Here is a 20,542-nt window from a genome sequence, read left to right on the forward strand (position 1 = left end):
ACTCGTAAATGTGAAATGTTTGGCTGATGTCCAAACACAAGTTGTATTGATGAGTATTGGTGGTTGGCTATGGGTCTCAGTAGAACCAATGATGCTACATGTAAGATGACATGTCCCCATGCAGAGATTGGCAATTGCTTTTTCATGAGCAGAGTGCAGGCTATTAATTGAAGCCGCTTGATAAATGCCTCTGCTAAACCATTTTGAGTATGGACATGAGGAACATGATGTTCAATATCAATGCCCAGTGCCATGCAGTAATCATCAACGGTTTGAGATGTAAATTCACCAGCGTTATCAAGTCGAATTGACTTAATGTGATGATCTGAGAATTGTGCTCCCAACTTAATTATCTGAGCAAGAAGTCTCGCAAAAACTACATTTCGAGTAGACAATAGGCAAACATATGACCATTGAGTAAATGCATCAACCAAAACCATAAAATATCGAAATGGTCCACAAGGTGGTTGAATAGGTCCACAAGGGATTCATCATCAACCTTTAGTTATGATGGTTTAATTACCAATTTCCCTTGGGAACAGGCCTTGCAAGGGTTATCATTTGAGACATCAAGATGTCTGCTCAATAATGGATGTCCATTAGAGTTGGTAATGATTCTACGCATCATGGTGGATCCTGGATGACCCAGACGATCTTGCCAAAGTATGTAAACATTTGAATCAATGAACTTCTGGTTCATGATAGTATATGCCTCAATTGTCTTTATGTATGTATAATACAATCCACTCGATAAACTACGCAACTTCTCTAATATGCGCTTGTGGGTATCATTGGAGGTAATGCATAAATATTCCACATTTTCTACATTTTTCATTTCAATGTGGTATCTATTTAGACGTATGTCTTTAAAGCTCAACAAATTTCGAGTAGACCGAATGGCGTTCAACGTATTTTGTATGGACAATATTGTTCCATTTGGTAACATAATCTGGGCTTTTCTTGAGCCTTCAATTACATATGATTGTCTTGATATTGTTGTTTCCTTTACTTTTGCAAGTACCAAGTTCGAGAAATACTTTCGATCTCGAAGTATTGAATACGTGGTTGTGCTGTCTACAAGACAAAAGTCTCCGCCATTGCTCTTGTTTTGAGAATAACCATAATTTTTATCCATGTTCTCTGAGTAAAGAAATTACAGTTAAAAGCAGTTTATTCATACTGGAATACTACTTTTATTGAATTGAAAATGCGAGCATTAAACCACAAGTACAAATAACAAAAGTACATTAAACATAAATGATTCAATCGGACCCATAAACTTCATTTCTTTCAATAATAAAGTCTGAAACATCCAGGTGGGTTATGTTCAGCTGTCCTGATAAATTGGACACTGGATTAGGTGTTTCCATTGGTTGAGCCTGGTCGAGGAAATTGGTCTCAACACCCTTATCCTTAAGGGAGGCTTGATACAGATCTACTAGATGCTTTGGGGTGCGACAAGTACGCGCCCAATGTCCATTGCCACCACACCTATGGCAAACTCCTTTAGGATTTCTAGGAGTGTTCATATGAGTTTTTCCTTTCTGGCGATTTGCATTTTTAAAGCTCGGGCCTGGATTATGCCTTGGAACCTAGTTGTGAAACTGGACACCATGGCTCTTGCCTTTCCCATTCCACCGGCCTCGTTTATGGCCATTTCCTCGTTTATAATTATTTCCACGAGAGGATGTGGTATTTCTTTCAAGGGAAGCAGCATTCACTTCTAGGAATGGTGCTGATCCAATAGGTCGGGACTAATGATTCTTCATCAAAAGTTCATTGTTTTGCTAGGCTACAAAGAGTACAAATATCAGCTGGTTGTACTCAGTAAAGCCTTTTTCTCTATATTGATGTTGCAGGAGCACGTTGGAGGTATGAAAGGTGCTGAAAGTCTTTTCCAGCATATCTTCCTCAGTGATTGTTTCTCCACAGAGCTTCAACTGGGAGCTAATTCTGAACATCGCAGAATTGTATTCAGCCACCGTCTTGAAATCATGGATCCTTAGGTGAGTTCACTCATAAAGGGCCCTTGAAAGAATCATCGTGTTCTGGTGATTATATCTATTTTTCAGTGCCTTCCAGAGGGTTAATGGATCTTCAACCATGAGGTACTCGCTTTTCAGTCCCTCATTCAGGTGGCGACAGATAAAGATCATGGCCTTCGCCCGATCTTAAAAGGATGCACTATTATCCTCCTTGATGGTCTCCCCAAGATTTCCTGCCTCCAGATGGATCTTGGCATCCATTACCCTGGTAAGGTAGTTTTTTCCAGTAATATCCAGGGCAACAAAATCAATCTTTGCCAAGTTTGCCATTTTCTTTTCTGAAGGAAAAATGAGGTGTGTAAAAACTTGCAATAATATGTATTCTGGAGGAATATATTGTTAGAACTTCTTATTCTTACATATTTTGATCTTCATATCAAAATAATAAGTACTCGAAACTTCAGGCTCGAGATAAACATGATTAATGAGAAGGGCGATTGTACCGCACCATTCTCATCGAAACTATAGGATGGGCGATTATTCCGCACCACTTTAAACAGCAGGAAAATTTAAATATACAGAGCATGGTGGACGATTATACCGCACCAACTAAAATTGCATCTGCAGGATGGGTGATTATTCCACACCACCTAAAATTGCAATAAAATTTAAATATACAAAGTAGGGTGGGTGATTATTCCACACCACCTAAAATTGCAATAAAATTAAATAGCAGGCAAATTTAAATATGCAGGATAGGGTGGGCGATTATACCGCTCCACTTAAAATGTGCAATAAAATTATATCTGCAGTCCAAGATAGGCGATGATACCGCACCATCTTGGATTGCATAAATAAACACTGGGTTAGTAGTCAAGAGTTACACCAAATAAGAAATCAAAGATATAAGTAAACTGCTAGGTTGAGAACTAGAAGTAAACATGGTGCAAACAGTTCTTCGCGAGGGTATATCTAGCAATTGAGGCAGATGAAGAAGAAGAACAGTAAAAACCTTAGAGGAAACATTTTTTTTTCTTTCGGTGAAGGGAAAAGAGAAATGATTAGAGAGTCGTGCTAATAATACGTTATAAATAAGAAAAAGTTAGAGAGATAATCTTTGCTAGGGACATGAGCGAGGTTGTTGCAATATATTACACTAACACAAAATGATTGCAGATAAGAGAGAAATAGGAGGATGCTGAAAATATTTTAACTTTTCTTTCTTTCTTACTCTATCTCTTTGAACACTCGTAATGCTCTATTTATAGAGTAAATACTTTGAAAGCATATAAATTATACTATTAAGCTTGTGAAAATTTTACTGTATGAATGTGGGCATACATACCTAGGGGTGGTTCGGTATGGGATCCCATACCGAAACCCTTGTCCTGATTCCCAAACCAAAAATTTCGGGAATCCCAATTTCAATACCGATCTCAAACCAAATTTTCGGGAATTCCGAAATAGTTTCGGGATTTCGGGACAAATCGGGAATCCCGAAATGATTTTGGGCTTTTGGGCTTTTGGACTAAAATATTATGTTTTTGGGCTAAAATTGAACCTTTTAACACTTTTGGGCTGCAATCTGCTAAGAAACCCGTTGCAATATGTGCCAATTGCAAGACTATGTCAATTTAAATGTAGATGCTACAATTGCAAGACTGTCAATCTGGATTCAAATGTAGATGCTACAATTGCAAGACTTTGTCGATTTAAATCATTCATACATAAATATGTGCAACTATTGAAGCCTTCATTTTCTATGGACTATGTCGATCTAAATATATATTTAAAAATTAAATAATATATATTTTTTTTTCGGTTCGGTTTGGGAATACCGAAATCCCAAAAACTTGAGACCGATTCCCGTACCGAAATTTCGGGATCCGTTCAGTATTGGGTACCGAAATTTTCGGGAATTTTGGTTTGGGAATTTTTCGGTTTGGTTTCGGGAATTTTTCGGTTTGGTTTGGGATTTTTGGGATTTTTTTCCAGCCCTATACATACCCACTATTTACAACATTTAACTTAAGATACATAAAATCAAAAGGGGATGTGATTTAAAGTAAGAATAATTTGATTTTTAATTTCTAACTTCTTCTTCCTTTCTTCTTCTTTCTGAACTTCCTTCTTCTTCTTCCTGGACTTCCTTCTTCTTCTTCCCACTTTTCCCACTTTCTTCCCACGGATTCTGTAAGATTCTTTGGACTCCCTTCTTCTTCTTTTTTTCTCTGGAACCCAACCCATACTCCGAAATGATGCCGTCGAACCCACCAAACTTTGAATACGGACACCCACCAAACTTTGAATACAGACACCCAGTACCCTCTTCCCCACATGTCTCGCAATCACACCCAACCGATTTTACCCATCCAGTTTGGTCCCTACGTAGAGCAACCGGAGCCCTAGGATTGGCACGGGATCGGATGGGGTTCTAAGGATCGAAAGGCGTCAGAGGCGCAGCGGAAAGTGATGAATGTGGAGATCAACAGAGTTATGGAATGGGATCGGATGGGGTTCCGCGGAGGCCGGTGCAGGTGAGAGTAATGGTGGCGAGTTCTTGTGTGTGGCGTCAAATGAGAGAGACGATAGCCATGGCATCAACATGACATCAAATGGGTCGTCTTCTTCCTCTGTCGATTTTGGATCAGCATGTGACCTGGCTTGGGCTGGGTGCCAACCTAAAAGGCTGGGGTGGAGCAAATTTCATGGATGCCGGTTCATTTTTTTGCCTGGGTGCCGGGCTAAAAGAAGCGGTGGAACTACTCTTAGGACTTAGTAGGGGAGATCCGGCTGGAATCTCTGTCCGTTTTTGTTTGCCCAAATATGTGTTTAAACATTAAATAATGATAGGATAATTAACTAATTTTGGCTAAACGTGTGTGTAATGAACAATAAGTTCTTGTGGATTGAGGTTGGCTAATGGAAACTATTAGTTAACTAATCCGATAAATTAATTAAATCGAATTTCAAGATCTCATGCTGAGAAGGGAACACGTGGGCACGTTCACTGCTGTTCATTGCTACCACTTGGTGGTGTTCATCGTTTTCAAAATCTCATGTTATCCGAAGAAATGGATGAATCACAAGATAATGATTAAGAAAAGTTGAAATATCTTTGTAAGTTTTTTTGGTTTCTAAAAAGGTGGACTTTCATGACGAAATCACAATAATCTCTTTTTAAAACAAAAGGAACAGAAGGAGATATGGGATGTGCGATGGCCACTTTCATTCTTAGCAAAAACACTTTGATACTTTCCATGAGAAAACTATTTTTCGTAGTGATATATTTTGTTTTGATATTGTGTTGAATTTAATGAATAGCGATAGGTGAAAACAAATCCATAGAAAATTTGTCGTTATCAAAAGAAAAAACGGCTTACTTTCCAAAGTCGACTAGTCTGAAGAAACGTATAGAGAAACTATTATGCGCTATATAGCGCCACATGTCATAATTTCTACTTATGTTTTAACGATTGTTTTATCTATTAATAACTAGAAGATGAGCACACATTTTATGTGTGAACAATTTCATTTTCTTTTTTGTTTTTTATTAAGGAGTGTAATTAGTTTTTAAAATTTTTAAAAAGATTTTGAGACAATGATGATAGGATCTCTTAATCAGGTCATATTTTTCTTAATATTACATTATTACCATTTTACCCTCTTTATGTAAATATTGTGTATCAAAGTGAGGGTAAAATAGGAAAATAGGGATATGATTGTCATTTTGTCACAAGGTACAAAAGTACTATTTTGCCTTCCTCATGTCAACATTGTGTATTCAAAAGTGGGTAAAATTGGAAGAAATGGGGCAAAAAGTTGACAAGTCCTATTCTCTTAATAGAATAGAATAGATGTACACTAAAGTATAAATTCATAGTCCACCTTACCAAGAATTTATCATTGGTGAAATATGGATTTAAATCCTCATCGGATCCCCTCCCTGGGGATCCTAGGGATCAACGAACACGGACTATTGATAAAAAATTGTGCGGTCCTAATTAAATGTTTTTTATATTTTTAAAAGTAAAGCATCATTGTTTTGCGTAAAAAAAAAATTTGTGGCGCATGATTTTTTATCAACGGTATTTGTTCATTGATCCCTAGGATTCCCAGGAAGGGGATTCGGCAAGGATCCAAATCCGGTGAAATATATTCCCCCATCGATTATATGTGAGTGATTGACTATTTTTTGACATGATTGGACCATATTCCATTGATTGGTATGAATTTCGTAAACTAGTATCAAACTGAAGCCCACTCTAGTCTCGCCTAAATCACATAGTTAATCATGCCACACGACAATATTTCGGTATCATACAATCAAGATTTTAAAAGACACTAGACGTTAGACGCTAGTCGGATGGTGAGTTGGGATCTAACACCTAGGTGTCTAGGTGGGGCCTAGGCAAATTTAATTTAATTGATTATATATCATATAAATAAGTACCTATTTATACTTAAAAATATACATAATTGTATTGAGATATATAAATTGCAAAATAAGATAACCTATAAATTATAAAGTATTAAAACATATTGAGAACATGAGGAACAAGCATATAATGAGTGTTTATTCGAGTACTCAACAAGTCTCTTATATTTTAATGAAAAATAAAATGCAAAATAAAAGTTATCAATTTTCAGTATAAGCGAGAGTCGCGACCTAAGATGGTATAAACAAGCTAGGCGGACGCTTAGATAAGTTAAGTGTCATTTCTTATTTTTAAACACCTATAGATTAAGCCGGACAATAACCAACCGTGTAGCACCTAGACGAGGATGTTTTAAACAGTACATACAATTTACAATATAATTATAAGCTTTTACTAAATTATTTCTACTTATATATCAGATTTATAAATTTAAAAGAAATGACTCTGGGTAAGAAAGTTGCCAAGATGTGTTGATTTTCACGTAGGTACTTATTTTTTGTGTATGGAAATATGTGTGATCCTGCATCAAGGTACGTGTGCAGGTCCATACCAAGTGGAACCTCACCACCCCCTCCCTCGACTAGTCGACTTGTTCCATGGCCTGGTCCCACTCATCACTCGTGTCTAGTCAATTCACCAACAGTACGGCTCGGTCTCTCAAATTCTTCTTGTTAAAATCCGATAAACCTAACCAAACCCTCCTAGCCTCCTACTCACCAAACAAAATATGTTGGTACGTCTTGTGAATTATTTAACGTATTATAATATAGATAGAAGATAAACGACATTTTAATTAATCATTTTAAACCAGATATGTAATCTTAATAGAGCTTAGTTGGTAATCACAGCTCAACAACAATCGACCTAGTTGGTTGTGATAGACACCTAGCCCGTCGATATCCGTGTGTATTGGCTTTGGCCCGGTTATGGTAGTTTAAACCATGATATTAGTTAAGGCAGTGGAGCTTGGATGCCTTGATCTTTTCCATCATGCTCTCTTTGATAAGCCTCCTCATGATCTTCCCTGAGGGCGATTTTGGAATTGTGTCCACAAAGTGCACCACTCTCACTTTCTTGTATTGTGCAACGTTTGAGGCCACGTAGTTGATTATCTCTTCCTCGCTCTCTTTTGTACCAGCTGCGATCACAACACTTGCTGCCGGAATTTCCCCTGCCTCCTCGTCCGGCAGCCTGCAAAAAAGTGCCAATAACATAAGTAGACAGCATTGTCAATAACAAAGCATGTCGATGTGTTATTGACACATTGTGGATGCAAAGTCCACCGTTTAACAAAGGATGGGCGTCGTGCATAGGAAATTTCTAACAATGAATATGAACAAGAACAACAGAAGTCTTTGTTTCGGTTTATGGAAATAAACTTACGGGACTACTGCTACATCTTCAACCGAGGGATGACTCAGAAGAATGGCCTCAAGTTCAGCAGGAGCCACCTTCAAACGTCGCACACATAATTAGTCAAGCAAACGCATTGCAATGTCGATTAGTCTAGTTAATCTATTAATTATAAGTCGTCCGTCTTACTTGGAAACCTTTGTACTTGATTAATTCCTTGATCCGGTCAACGATAAAGACGTTGTCATCATCATCTATGCAGCCAATATCTCCGGTGTGAAGCCATCCATCTTTGTCGATAGTCCGGGCAGTCTCCTCTTCGTTGTTAAAGTAACCTGAAAATCAAGTTACAGTTGTGACATGAAATCTATTGACATTATTCAGTTGGCTTTTTTATCGCGAATAGTCTTTGAACTGAAATAACGAGTTTGGAACCATACGGATGCTATTCCCGATTAAAAAGCCATATTCAGTTTGATGCAAATCAATCCGAAAGCTCTATGCTTTACCTTGCATTACACATTGACTCAACACGCAAAGTTCACCGGGTGTATTTCTCGGTAGGGAACGACCGGTGTCCGGGTCAATGAATTTGACTAGCAAATTTGGAAGAATAAACCCTACTGAGTTTTTCTTTGCTACAAGACCTGGTCCTGCATGAGTGAGTGTGATGCAGCTATGCTCAGTCAATCCATATGCCTGCAAGTTTAAAAATCATTAATCAGCACAGATACATAATATTTTATTACAATTTTTAGCTACAGACGTAGGGTTTTGTCACAATGTGTCACCTCTTGGACTTGGACGCCGGGGAACTTGTTTTCGAAAGCGTTGAGGACTTCGGGTGCAAGAGGAGCTGCTGCAGTCATAATTGCCTGGAGTTTGAGCTTGCTGAGATCAAATTCATCAACAATTGGATTCTTAACCAAGTTCAAAATGATTGGCGGCACAATGGGCGCATAGGTAACCTCATGTGAGATCAATGCGTTAAGAAATGTCCGAAGTTCATATCTTCCCATCACCACAACTTTTCCCTTGTTTCGGAGCGTGGCACAACATATTCCAGTGATCCCGTAGATGTGGAAGAACGGAATTAGGCCTAGCACGGTGACTTTACCAATCATTTCCGGCGTTACTCCAAAGAGCGTGGAGCTGAGGTTCGCTACTAGGTTTCGGTGAGTCAGCATTACACCCTTAGACAATCCTGTTGTGCCTGATGAGAAGGGAAGGGCACATAGATCAGTCTGCTTCAGCTCCTCCTCATTAATTCTGTTTCCCGCACGGTCTGCTGCTTGTAGTAGGTGTTCCCAGTTCATGGCACCTTCAATAACCTCTTCTCCAAGCAAAATTACCGGCACCCCAAAAGATTTTACCTGATCATCTCAAATTCTCAACTTCAAAGGGTTAGATTTTTATGTGATCATAAATGCCTGCATTATTCAAAGTAAAAGAATTAACGTACGTTACCTTTTCATAGGTTGCACCATTTGTTACAATTATCTTGGCATCAGCAACCTCAACTTGCTTCTTAATTTCGGATGTGTGCCCCGATGGATTTGCACCCGAAAACACACCACCAGCAGCCATTATTCCCAAGGCAACAATGGCATACTCTGCTACATTTGGGAGAACAACCACCACCACTTGCCCCTTTCTAAGGCCAAGAGACCTTAAGGCTTTAGCAAACCTCCTTGTGTCTCTAACCACCTCGCCGTACGTAATTTTCTTTCCAGTCACAGCCTCCACGAACGCGACATTTCCAGCGTATAATTCTGCATTTTGGAGCACAAATTCTGGCAATGTGATGTTATCAGGTACTCGGACAGATGGGGACCGGCTTCCGAAAATATGTTCATCCTCTTGGGCTGAGTTCTGCACAAAAGTTCCCATGATGAATATGTGAAAGGGAGCTAATGGAAGCCAAAGGGAGGTTGAAACGAGTGAAGGTATGAGATTTACCATTGGATTAGTGGATTTAAAGGAAAATTAAGATGGGATTAGTGAGTTAAATAAGGAGATGTTGTTAGAAAACAAGTGAGGGTGAGATTTTCCATGGTCTTTTGGTTGGTAAGAACTTGTTAAATCATGTTTCTGTCACAAGCTATTTGCAAGCCGTTCAACTTCAAGGGCAATGCTGTTGGCATGTGGAAAAAAAAATTATCACCCCCTTTGCTTGTTATGCATATTCCATATTTCGTGAGTTTTCTTACAGAACAGCAGATTAAATTTTATCTTCGCGAAAATCGGATTTGATCGGAATGCTGTTAGGGTAACTGTACATTACATCAATAATGACTTCGGATTTGGTTTGAGCATAATTAGGCAAACATTTAATGACGTTCGGATTTTACATTAACTTAATCAGGACACGGTCGTTGTTTTTTTATTGTTGTAGCCTTCCATTAGATTTTCTGTGACATAGAGCAACATAACATAGCATACCGTCTCTCCAGCTCTGTAGCGATGGAATCAGGTACATTTTCGTCGTAATTCGATGTTTATTGTTTATGCATTGGATCGTGGAATCAGTATAAGTCAACCGTTGAACTTTTCAAAACGAAAGCAATACCGTTCAAGATTCAAACAAAACATAAAAAAGTAACCTAAAATCTTGCTGTATATCATTAGGAAGAGTAATATACAATTGTCAACGTCTAATAAAATAAGGAGGCTGAGCTAGCTATAATATATATATATATATATATATATAACCGGCTTAGTATAGCTATTTTTCTTCTCAGTTATCATCTGAATTTGCTTTCTATGGCTGATGGATTCTGCAGCAAACATTACAGTGTTTACATCTGGGGACTTGAGAGCATGCACCAATGACTTTCACCAGAACAACTTGATTGGATTTACCCAGTTCGGTAAATTATATCGAGGACGGATTAGGCAAGGATTTACTGGAACAGATCAAGTTCGAGATGTTACAGTAAAAGTATGGGATGAAAAATCAGCTGGCTGCAGTAAACTCATGCATGATGAGTTTCTGGTGGTTAAGGTAAGTTGTAAAAGTTTAAGCCTTTTGGGTTTTGGAGGGTTTACCCAACTGATGATTTGGCTTTTGCTGCAGGAAGAAGTCGAATTTTTGACACATCCCACTTTAAATGGTTATCCAAACTTGGTGAAATTGATTGGTTACTGCTGTGAAAAGGAAGTGAAAGGTGTTGTTTATGACCTCAATCCATGGGACACACTGCAAAATTTGACTGTCAAAGGTAAGTTCAGTTTATGTTTTGAACCTTCAAATTCTTGTGGATTACCAAATAGCTTATATCAAATAATCAAAAGCGTTTATGGTAACGTTAAACATAAAAAGTTAGAAAGGATTTATGTGTTATAAAAGTGTCTTATGGTGTTTTCTCACTGTTTTTCAAAGAAACATTTGGAACTTTAATGAAACTTTCAGTGTTTGAAATTGCTTATATAGGAAACACTTATGCTCATAAGCGCTTTCCGCTCTAATTGCTTAAATTTATACACAGATTATCTCAACTGGGTTCAGAGGGTGAATCTGCTTGTGCAATTAGCAGGCCTGCTTGAATTTCTACACAACAAGGAGAAGCCATATTTGGTGCTAAATATGAATGCATCTCATATAATTCTGGATCGGGTTTGGACCTCAGGCCTTCAACCTCTCTTTTTATCTGTTTCAAATCTGCATTGAAATTAATATCTTCACAACTTTTGGTGTTTTATAGGATTGCAAGCCAAAATTATTTGATTTTGGACTCATTAGTGGAGGAATCATTGGTGACATGAGTCCTACACCAAAAAAGCAGATACCAACGTCCATCGGCTTTGTTGACCCATTTTTCGCTGCAAAAGGTTCTTTTCAAAACTTCAAAAATATGTCCGATTCTTAGAATTTTGTGCCTACATGTATCAATAACACGTTGAATTTTTTTTCTTTGAAATATCATCTACTAAATGTTAGTGATGATTTATCTCTCACCATATCGACAGTCTGTTATTTAGTAAAAAAAGGGACGTTCAATCGAGAGAAGAAACGTTCAAAACTGATGAAAAACAAAACGCGTTTCATTTTTCAGGGGGTAGGTATTGGCATACAAGCTGTGATGTGTACTCATTCGGCGTGATTCTCTTGGGCCTAATAGCCAAGAGAGGGTTTGGGCTAGAGAGTGTGGAAGAACCCCAGTTGGGCCTGGACAATTTAGTCCAGTACTGGGCCAAGAAGGAATATAAGCCCAATTGCTCACTTGTCCACAGAGGCTTACAGGAAGACTGGAGTTATGTTGTTGAAGATGGTACGGCAATTACAGAGCTGGGGATGCGTTGTGTTGAATTTTTCCCGACAAACCGTCCGACAATGAAGAACGTTGTTGAAAGTCTTGAAGGTTTAATGCTTTTGCAACGGTTTGGTGATGCTAGACCTAACAAAAGGGAGAAGACATTTCATGGCATGTAGGCATTAGGCAACCAATGCAGGATGCAGATGACAGTATGTAGCAATTAGGTTGTAACCTCCTTCACCTTCTAGTTTTTCCTCATTCAATTTGGATATAGTATGTAGTTGAGTTCAAAAGAGTATTATATTATGAGTAACGCTATGATATTATTAGTGGTGCGTTTAAGAATTTTTCCTATCGTGAGCAAGACGAAGCTCGCACACCACTTTGACTTGTTGTCATTGACTATCTGTCATGTCTTAAAGCCTCGTTGAGACATTTTGTTAAGCATCTTGCTTTTGTTGCGTCATGCTCAAGAAGAACATCAAAGAAACATTGGACGGTTTCATTGGTAACAATTGTGAACGGTGGGTGCAACTACATAGACTGACTCTCATGTGCATCTACTAATGGACATTACAATGATGTGGTTTCGCAACTACATAGACTGATGGACATCTACTAATGGACATTACAATGATGTGGTTTCCTAACATATCTTATATTGCTAAAAAATATTGGGAAGCTGTATGTAATACAATTACAAACCCTTTTTGCTGAAATAAGAAATCCAGCACGATCAACATGAATCCAATACAAAAAGTGTCGCACATGAACTAACCCAACAAACAAGGAAAACTCTCCATATATCTTAAAATTACATCATTGATCAGTTTTATCTTTCAGATGTCAATTCTTATTGTCGCACATACAAAATATTCAAGACATTTCACATGTTACGCTTGGTGTCACATGATGGCAAGACGGTCATAGTGCTAAAGTTGGATGGACTACTCCCAACCAAAAGTTTGCATTTATATGGGTTGAGATGAAATGGCGCGGAATCAATGGAGGAAAATAGAAAGGGTTGAGTGAAGATTCAAAAAAGCAATCTCACACGGGGAAAGGGAATCGAATGCACACGTAAAAGAAGGGAATCGATGATGAATGCGATGATGGGCAATTATACCATTTATACCCACCAGTAACCATCCAAATGACCAAAATGACCCAATGTCTTCTTTCTTTCTTCCTTCCCAAGGAGGGAAGAAGAAGAAGGAGAGCATGTGAAATGATTACAAAACCGCATCCGCATCTCACTCACTCACTCCCCTTGGTTTTGCCAAACCTAATCATTAATTTTCAAAACCTTCCCTCTCACCTTAACTTTAGCCTCCACATTTAATCATTACTTCCCCCCTTACCAAATTCTCCACCTCTTCCTCACCTAATTATCTTCCTTACCATTTTCCCACTTTTTTCTCCCTCAATTTGTTCAGTTGTGTAGTTGGACTGTTTCGAACTGAATCGAATTATGATCTAGATATGATATAATTACATTAGAAATTGTCTCTAATGAACACAAAGAGATGAGAGAGAAAACTACTTTAGTAGATCTCGTTTTGTTGAATGTGAGACATTGAAACGATTGAGATGATTATGTGTTTGTGCAGAATGTGAGACAATCAGACGACTCGCTTAGTTTTCTCGCACTTCCCACAATAGAATCATGTTGACTGCCCGCTTGTCTCACATCTCGCAAAATGGTTCTCCATTTATGAAGCTTCTAGAGAGAGGATGAGTGTTATAGGAAGACAAGTTAATAAGCCAAGGCTCAAGTGCTGCATTGAAGCAACAATTTAGCTTAGGTTGCTATGTTTTGGGTTTAAGCAATTGGTACTTATTGCATCAGTGCGCATGACTCTGGGGTTGGGGGTGTAACAAATTTATTAGGTAAAGGAAAGTCCCACAAGTCTTAGGAGAAAGAAACTTTCAAATAACTACAATAGTCACCAAACTATCCCATATGCTCATTTTTCAAGTAACACCAACACATGTGGTAAATAACAATTAAATCAATCTTTCTTAGCTTAATTTAGGTTAATCCAATTTAAACTTTATTAACTTACTTTTAAGATGTGATTTGATAAAATGGAAAAAGGAAAAGGAAAACATCCCACTCACTTATTAGTCACTTCATGATGTGTGATCGAATGCGTAGATTGGCCATTTGCTTAGGAAATGAATTGTATGATTGCTTCTTTTTCTTTTCTTTTTCAAAGTCCGAGGTATCCCGTGATTCAAATGGTAGAATTAATCTTCAACGGAGAGAGATTTTTTAATGTGTCTAGAACATTATGTGATACATTACATATCATATAAGTATAGAGATTTTTTTTCTTCAGATATCCATCCACTTATATAATGACATTTGCATATGTGATCTTTCTTCAGTGGGGAACTTGTATGACTTTGATTGCTTAAGACAAGGTTTGCTGCCATCACTTATTTCAACAAATGTTGTGATGGGGAATGTATGCGATTTTTCTTTCAACTTTTCTTTTCTCCATGTTTTTAGGGGTAGACATTATTAGTGTCATTTATGGCTTTTGATTACGCATGAAGGAAGAGCATTTTCAACTTTGCTTATTTGCATTTTCCATTTTTATATACTTTTGCTTTCAAAATCATTATCGTCTTTTCATATGAATGAACTCTCAAATTAATCTTATCGTATAAATAAATTGATGTACAACATATAACATATTTAGTGCCTTGAAAGTAAAATTGATTAGTTTGCAAAGATTTGCAGTTCAAGCAATTACAAGCATTTTGTGCGCGGAGGCTGAATTTTAGTATTTCATCCTGTCTTGTAATGTCACACGTATAAAAAATATCTAAAAATTTGAGTAATTTTACATAAAAAGAAAAATGAAGTAACTTTCAAAAAGCCAACTTTTTGACGAACTTGTGTCTGATTTAAGTCATAATATTTTAGTTTCTCAAAAGTGGATTCTGTTTATTTAAAATGGTCCATGAGATTGTCATAACTCTACACTTTGTTCCTTAAGATTTAAAATCGATAAAAATGATCTCTAAGATTGTCCACTATCAATCATTTTGGTCATCCTATGAAAAATCTCCATCAAATTGATAAAACCACCAGTTTAAGTGGAGGGGTTGATTTGAAAAAACTATTATCAATTTAACAGAGATTTTTCATGAAAAGACCAAAATAATTGACGGTGAACAATCTCAAATACCACTTCTATCAGCTTTAAATCTCTGTAATCAAAATGGGAGTCCTGCCAAACTTAAAAACCGTTTTGATTAAAAAGCTTTATTTTAACATTTTGGTGTGTCGTGCCCTAGGGCTTTAGTTTGTAATCTCATTTTTTTACTACAAAAATGAAAAGGGAAAAAAAGAAAGGAAAATTAAGAAAAGTTCAAAAAAAACTTCTATTTTAACGAAAAGCCATTTTTAAAGGTATAGTGAATAGTGTCAATTAAAAGTAAAAATTTGGTTTTTCGTTAAAAGTAAACAGTAACAAAAGTGTTTAGTTAAAACTCTAAAAAAAGAAAGATGAATAATGATAAGCACTTGAGGGGTATTGTGATAATTATGAAAAATGAGTAGAGGAAAAGACTGAAAAAGACATAAGTAGGGGTAGGCACTCCCGTAATTCTAACAAAATTCATCATAAAATGGGAAAAGTGTGCGTGGAACAAGGGCAACAAAGAAAGAGCCTTCCCATATCTAACCACAGCCGTTGATTCTCTAAAAGCCAAGCTATTATTATTTGCTACTTCAAAAGTCGCTCTCTTCCGTGGTTTCCTTGACCATCATCAGGTTAAAATCCTTTGCGTTCACACTTGATTGCAAAGCCCTATGTTAAACTTATGAATTTACTCTTATACCCATCAACAACAAAAAAAAACAAACTTTATTTTTCAAGGTTTAAACAATATGTAACAAAAAAAATTAATAATATAATAAACTTGTTTGGTCACTATTTCTGTTTCTAAATAAAAGTTAAAAATAGTTATAGAAGGTTTTGGTAATTGATACTAATTCTGAAGATGAGATCATATAAAAAATTATGAAGATCATCCTCAAAAGTTAGAACAATGCCAAATATAATTTTAATTTCGGTTAAAAGTTAAAAAGAAAACGAAATGATTACCAGAGAATTTGTAAACAATAAACTTTTATTTTGAGCATCCGACAAAAAATCCACGAACAGTTGTAGCAAAGAAGTTTTTCTAGTTTGACTGCCTACATACCAATTCAGTTGTGTTATATAATATAATGTGTATATAGTTTTACAATACTCTATCAAAAGTCCATGACATATTAAATAAATCGTATGCTGATATTATAACAAGTGAAATAGTAATTATTTTTAGGGTCAAAAAATAAAACATTGGGGAAGAGAGAGTCAGAGAGGAGAGAAAAGGAGGAGAGAGAGAGTGGAAGTTGGGTTGGGGGATGGAGAAAGAAGAGAAAGGGGCAGCTCTGGTTTTTCTGGTGCTCTCCTGTTCTTTATTTAATTAATTCTCAGTAAAAATAAATTAAAATAAGAAGAAGAATAAAAGGTCTGGTTTTTGTGTGTTTTGTTTGGGAGTTTGGGTCGTCAATCGCGAGAGGGGAGAGAGAGAAGAGAGAGAGAGAGAGCCTGTGAGGGGCATGGAAGGGCTGGCCATGCTGAGGCAGCTCATCGGTCAGCTTCAGGAGCTCGTCGGCTCTCACCCGCCTCCTCCTCATTACCAACACCATCTCCAGCTTCAGCTTCAGCTTCCTCCTCTTCTCCGCCATCGCCACTCTCAGCAACCACAACAAGACCACCACCACCACCACCACCTCCTCAGGTTTCTCTCTTCTCTCTCTCGCTCTTCTGGATCTCTCCCGCCTTCTCAAATTCCATTTCTTTCCGACCCATCTCTTCAATTTCTTCTCTTTCTTTCTTTTCATGGTTTATTGGTGGTATTCTGATTTTTGTTCGAGTTGCTTCCTTGTTTGCTTTATTTGGTTTCTTTTTCTTCCTCTGAAGTGTAAATTACATGGCTTTCCTTGATTCTCTTGCTGAATTTGGTTGTTTTGCTTTGTTTGCTGTGTTGCCATTTACGATTGAGAAATTGGGTTTGATTGCTTTGCAGAAATGGTTTTGCCATTGTGGAGTTGGGTCTTAATTATTTGAGGAATTTGTTATTTAATTTCTGCCTTTTACTCTATGAGCTTCATCTCTTTTCCTTTTATGTTTAGCTTATTTCTTTGTCACAAAATTGATGGGCTCTACCAAACTATTTAGTGATAGACAGTAGCAATGGTGCAAATATTTGATATTTTTGTTTTCTTCTCCCCTCTCTGGTTTGTCTTCATGACTGTCCAGCCGGGGTTGGGTTTCCGGGTTCACGGTGTTCTTGGGGAGGCTCATGGCCAACTCTGAACCTATTCATGGTTGCCCATTTCTGTCTTAAAACCATTTGATTACGTCTACCATAGCAAACCAGAAAAGGGGAAGGAGCAAAAGAACAGTTAGGTCCTTGAACTTTAAGAATCTGATTAGATGAAGGAAAAGTTGGAAGAGGGGTTTTCAGAAACATAGATCGCCAACTAAACCGTCTCCTTGGACCAAGCTGGTAAATTTGTAGGTGACGTTCATTACATTAGGGTACTGAATAAAAACAATTAGTTTCTGGTTAAATATGACACGTGAACTTCACCTCTTGGTTCCTTGTACTGTATGCTTACGTATATTCCATTGAATCGTAGACCTCTTCATATTTAGTGTTTCACAAACTTCCTACATCTTCTACATCTCTTTCTGTTCGGCGTAGGTTGTTGGTTAGCATTACATGTTCTGCTTGGTTGTCTTCACTTCTTGACTGGTAAACTGGCTAACTTGGATTCCAGCCTTCAACAACTTGTTTCTTAAAGTTGCATTATTTAGCGATATATTGCTTAATTTTCATGAAAAATACAATCTCGAAGTGTATAAAAGTTAGTTTATTGCACTATCTTAATTTGCTCACTTGTTCTCCGAGTTTGTTCACCCCATGTCTGTTGAAGTTGAACTTATGCTTGGTGTTTGATTTCAGTTTTTTTTGGGGTGGAACCTTCAAAATTTGAATGTCATAGGTTTTTCGTACTACTACATCAGTGACCCTTCCTTTCTCTTTAAGTCCTTAATATTCAATATCTTTCATTTCTGGTCAATTCCATGCTCTAGTATTAGCTTGCTTCTTTTGATAAGTTATTGCAAATTACCTAAAACTAATATTTAAGGCTAAGTGAAGTTCTTTTCTAAGGGATCTAATAGAGTTTCAGTAAAGCTTGTAGCCTGTACCGCACGGAGTTGGCTTGAATCAGTTCTTAGAATAAGAAAAACCTAATAAAATCGTAGATAAGGCCTCGTAGAAGCAGCCTCATAGATTTGCCTACTTCAATTTTTTATAAGAACTCCAGATTGGGTTTTGTTTTACATCTTTGTCCTCAATAGTTCAGAACTCGTTATTGTTTCTCATGTCTTTGTGTTAATGTACTTTGTTGACCTTTACATGTGTACATTTCATTTTTCTTCTCTTTTTAATTTCTAACTGCGGTAAAGTTCCTCAATTAAGGAGCATATAATTAACTTAATCATTACTTCTATTTACACAGGTGGTGCCCAATTAACGTTGATGAAGGTTCTGCAGATGATTACTACAGTTTTATGATGGCAGCTGGAAAATCTGGAAGTTATAAGATGATGGAACCATGCAAGCCTCCTCCTACCAAGAGATCTCGTAAGGAGCGAACCCGGGGTAAATCCTCTGAAACTACCAATACCACTGAGCCTATGGAACAGAATATTTGGAAAGATTTCCCGGAAGACCTTTATGAAGCTGTCATTGCGAGGCTTCCCATTGCTACATATTTCCGATTTCGTACTGTTTGCAGGAAATGGAATTCCTTGCTGGATACTGAAAGTTTCTCTCAACATTGTGCGGAGGTCCCACAAACTACTCCATGGTTTTACACCATCACTCATGAAAATGTGAATTCTGGAGCCATGTATGACCCTTCCTTGAAGAAGTGGCACCATCCCACTCTTTCTTCTTTGCCAACAAAGTTAATTGTTTTACCGGTGGCTTCAGCAGGGGGACTGGTATGTTTTCTTGATATCGGTAATAGGAACTTCTATGTTTGCAACCCCCTGAATCAATCTTTTAAAGAGTTGCCAGCCAGGTCAGTTAAGGTCTGGTCTCGCATTGCTGTGGGGATGACTTTGAATAGGAGTTCAACCAGTGGCGGCTACAAGATCCTATGGGTGGTTTGTGACGGTGAGTACGAAGTTTATGATTCAGTGACGAATTCTTGGACCCGTCCAGGAATCATGCCATCAGGTGTTAAGCTGCCACTATCTCTGAATTTCCGGTCGCAGGCTGTTTCAATCGATGGCACACTCTACTTCATGCGTTCAGACCCTGAAGGGATTGTGTCATATGATATGGCCACTGGGATTTGGAAGCAGTTCATAATTCCCACCCCGCTGCATCTGACTGACCATACACTTGCTGAATGTGGAGGCCGGATCATGCTCGTGGGATTGTTATCAAAGAATGCTGCCACATGCGTGTGCATTTGGGAGCTTCAGAAAATGACACTTCTTTGGAAGGAGGTTGACAGAATGCCAAATGTATGGTGCTTGGAGTTTTACGGGAAGCACGTGAGGATGACTTGCCTGGGTAACAAAGGCTTGCTCATGCTGTCCTTGAGGTCGAGACAAATGAACAGATTGGTTACATATAATGTGTCGAGCAGGGAATGGCTGAAGGTCCCTGTTTGCGTGGTGCCACACGGGAGGAAGCGGCAATGGATTGCATGTGGCACCGCATTTTATCCAACCCCGACTGCTGTTCCTTAGCCATCGGTTTCGTCACGGTCAGTTGCAAGCTTTCCCGGCCAACTTGTTTCTGGACAATTTTCGTTATTTGTTTTAATCAAGTGGACAATTCCATGTGTTGTAAGTTGTATGACGGCCGGAGTTTACTCTTTTGTGTTCAAACTTGACACATTGCTTTGTTTCCGGAAGACAGATTAGAATGCCTATGTTTCAGTCACCTTGATGAATGTAATCTCATCTGTGTTTGTAACTGGTTGTACTGAAATAAACCGTCTGTCTACCATTATATTGTTTGCAGGTGGTGGAACTGGAATTTGGAAAATCAGAAGCGCACTCGAATTCTTCAAATTGGTAGGCTTGATTTGTCTCGGACAATGTAGAACTGGGCGAATACAATACAATCTCATCTGATGGTTATCAAACGGGCCCAAATTTCACAAATACAACCTCGTCTAATGGTCATCAAACAAACACAATCTCGTCTACAAGAATGAATCGTTTTTACTACAAATAATTCCGAAATCTGTACATCTTAACCTTGATAGTGGTGGATTGCCAAAGGCAAGGAAAATAGTGGTTTTCACAACCCTGAAGTTTTGCACAAAATTTCATGTCATGCAAACTCAACCACAAGAGAAACGATTGTCGGAGACACGATTATATCTCGGTGATGCCGACGAGAGATA

General features: G+C 37.9%; 3 protein-coding genes across 4 annotated transcripts; 2 read left to right on the forward strand and 1 right to left on the reverse strand.

The window, feature by feature from the left end:
* Nucleotides 1–7,197: 7,197 nt before the first annotated feature.
* LOC126597086 (4-coumarate--CoA ligase-like 1) lies at nt 7,198–9,767 on the reverse strand. The gene is made up of 6 exons (XM_050263852.1): nt 9,245–9,767; nt 8,569–9,150; nt 8,287–8,476; nt 7,967–8,112; nt 7,808–7,875; nt 7,198–7,615 (listed from the first exon to the last, which is right to left on the reverse strand). The coding sequence occupies exons 1-6, from the start codon at nt 9,737–9,739 to the stop codon at nt 7,372–7,374; spliced, it is 1,725 nt and encodes a 574-aa protein (XP_050119809.1). The 5' UTR covers nt 9,740–9,767; the 3' UTR covers nt 7,198–7,371.
* A 683-nt stretch (nt 9,768–10,450) lies between these two features.
* LOC126596995 (probable serine/threonine-protein kinase PBL15) lies at nt 10,451–12,415 on the forward strand. Of its 2 annotated transcripts, XM_050263737.1 has the most exons (5): nt 10,456–10,781; nt 10,854–10,998; nt 11,266–11,393; nt 11,482–11,608; nt 11,833–12,415. In XM_050263737.1, exons 1-5 carry the CDS (start codon nt 10,548–10,550, stop codon nt 12,207–12,209), a joined length of 1,011 nt encoding a protein of 336 aa, XP_050119694.1. In that variant the 5' UTR covers nt 10,456–10,547; the 3' UTR covers nt 12,210–12,415. The 2 variants fall into 2 exon arrangements, with proteins under 2 accessions (XP_050119693.1, XP_050119694.1); XM_050263736.1 differs by having other exon boundaries at nt 10,451–10,998.
* A 4,242-nt stretch (nt 12,416–16,657) lies between these two features.
* On the forward strand, nt 16,658–20,142 carry LOC126596441 (F-box only protein 6-like). Its single transcript, XM_050263027.1, has 2 exons — nt 16,658–16,839; nt 18,632–20,142. Exons 1-2 carry the CDS (start codon nt 16,658–16,660, stop codon nt 19,875–19,877), a joined length of 1,428 nt encoding a protein of 475 aa, XP_050118984.1. The 3' UTR covers nt 19,878–20,142.
* The last annotated feature ends 400 nt before the right edge of the window (nt 20,143–20,542 follow it).

The sequence above is a fragment of the Malus sylvestris genome, chromosome 13 (genome assembly GCF_916048215.2).
Source record: "Malus sylvestris chromosome 13, drMalSylv7.2, whole genome shotgun sequence".
NCBI classification, from domain to species: Eukaryota; Viridiplantae; Streptophyta; class Magnoliopsida; order Rosales; family Rosaceae; genus Malus; species Malus sylvestris.

What these genes read in the sequence shown, in the direction of transcription:
- LOC126597086 (XM_050263852.1), bottom strand. Translation starts at nt 9,739, where the DNA reads ATGGTAAATCTCATACCTTCACTCGTTTCAACCTCCCTTTGGCTTCCA. An exon ending in ATGGTGCAACCTATGAAAAG is followed by an intron (nt 9,151 to 9,244) that starts GTAACGTACGTT and finishes TGAGATGATCAG; the next exon opens with GTAAAATCTTTTGGGGTGCC. An exon ending in TCAAGTACAAAGGTTTCCAA is followed by an intron (nt 7,876 to 7,966) that starts GTAAGACGGACG and finishes CGACGTTTGAAG; the next exon opens with GTGGCTCCTGCTGAACTTGA.
- LOC126596995 (XM_050263736.1), top strand. Translation starts at nt 10,548, where the DNA reads ATGGATTCTGCAGCAAACATTACAGTGTTTACATCTGGGGACTTGAGA. An exon ending in CTCATATAATTCTGGATCGG is followed by an intron (nt 11,394 to 11,481) that starts GTTTGGACCTCA and finishes GGTGTTTTATAG; the next exon opens with GATTGCAAGCCAAAATTATT. An exon ending in CCCATTTTTCGCTGCAAAAG is followed by an intron (nt 11,609 to 11,832) that starts GTTCTTTTCAAA and finishes TTCATTTTTCAG; the next exon opens with GGGGTAGGTATTGGCATACA.
- LOC126596441 (XM_050263027.1), top strand. Translation starts at nt 16,658, where the DNA reads ATGGAAGGGCTGGCCATGCTGAGGCAGCTCATCGGTCAGCTTCAGGAG. An exon ending in CACCACCACCACCTCCTCAG is followed by an intron (nt 16,840 to 18,631) that starts GTTTCTCTCTTC and finishes CTATTTACACAG; the next exon opens with GTGGTGCCCAATTAACGTTG.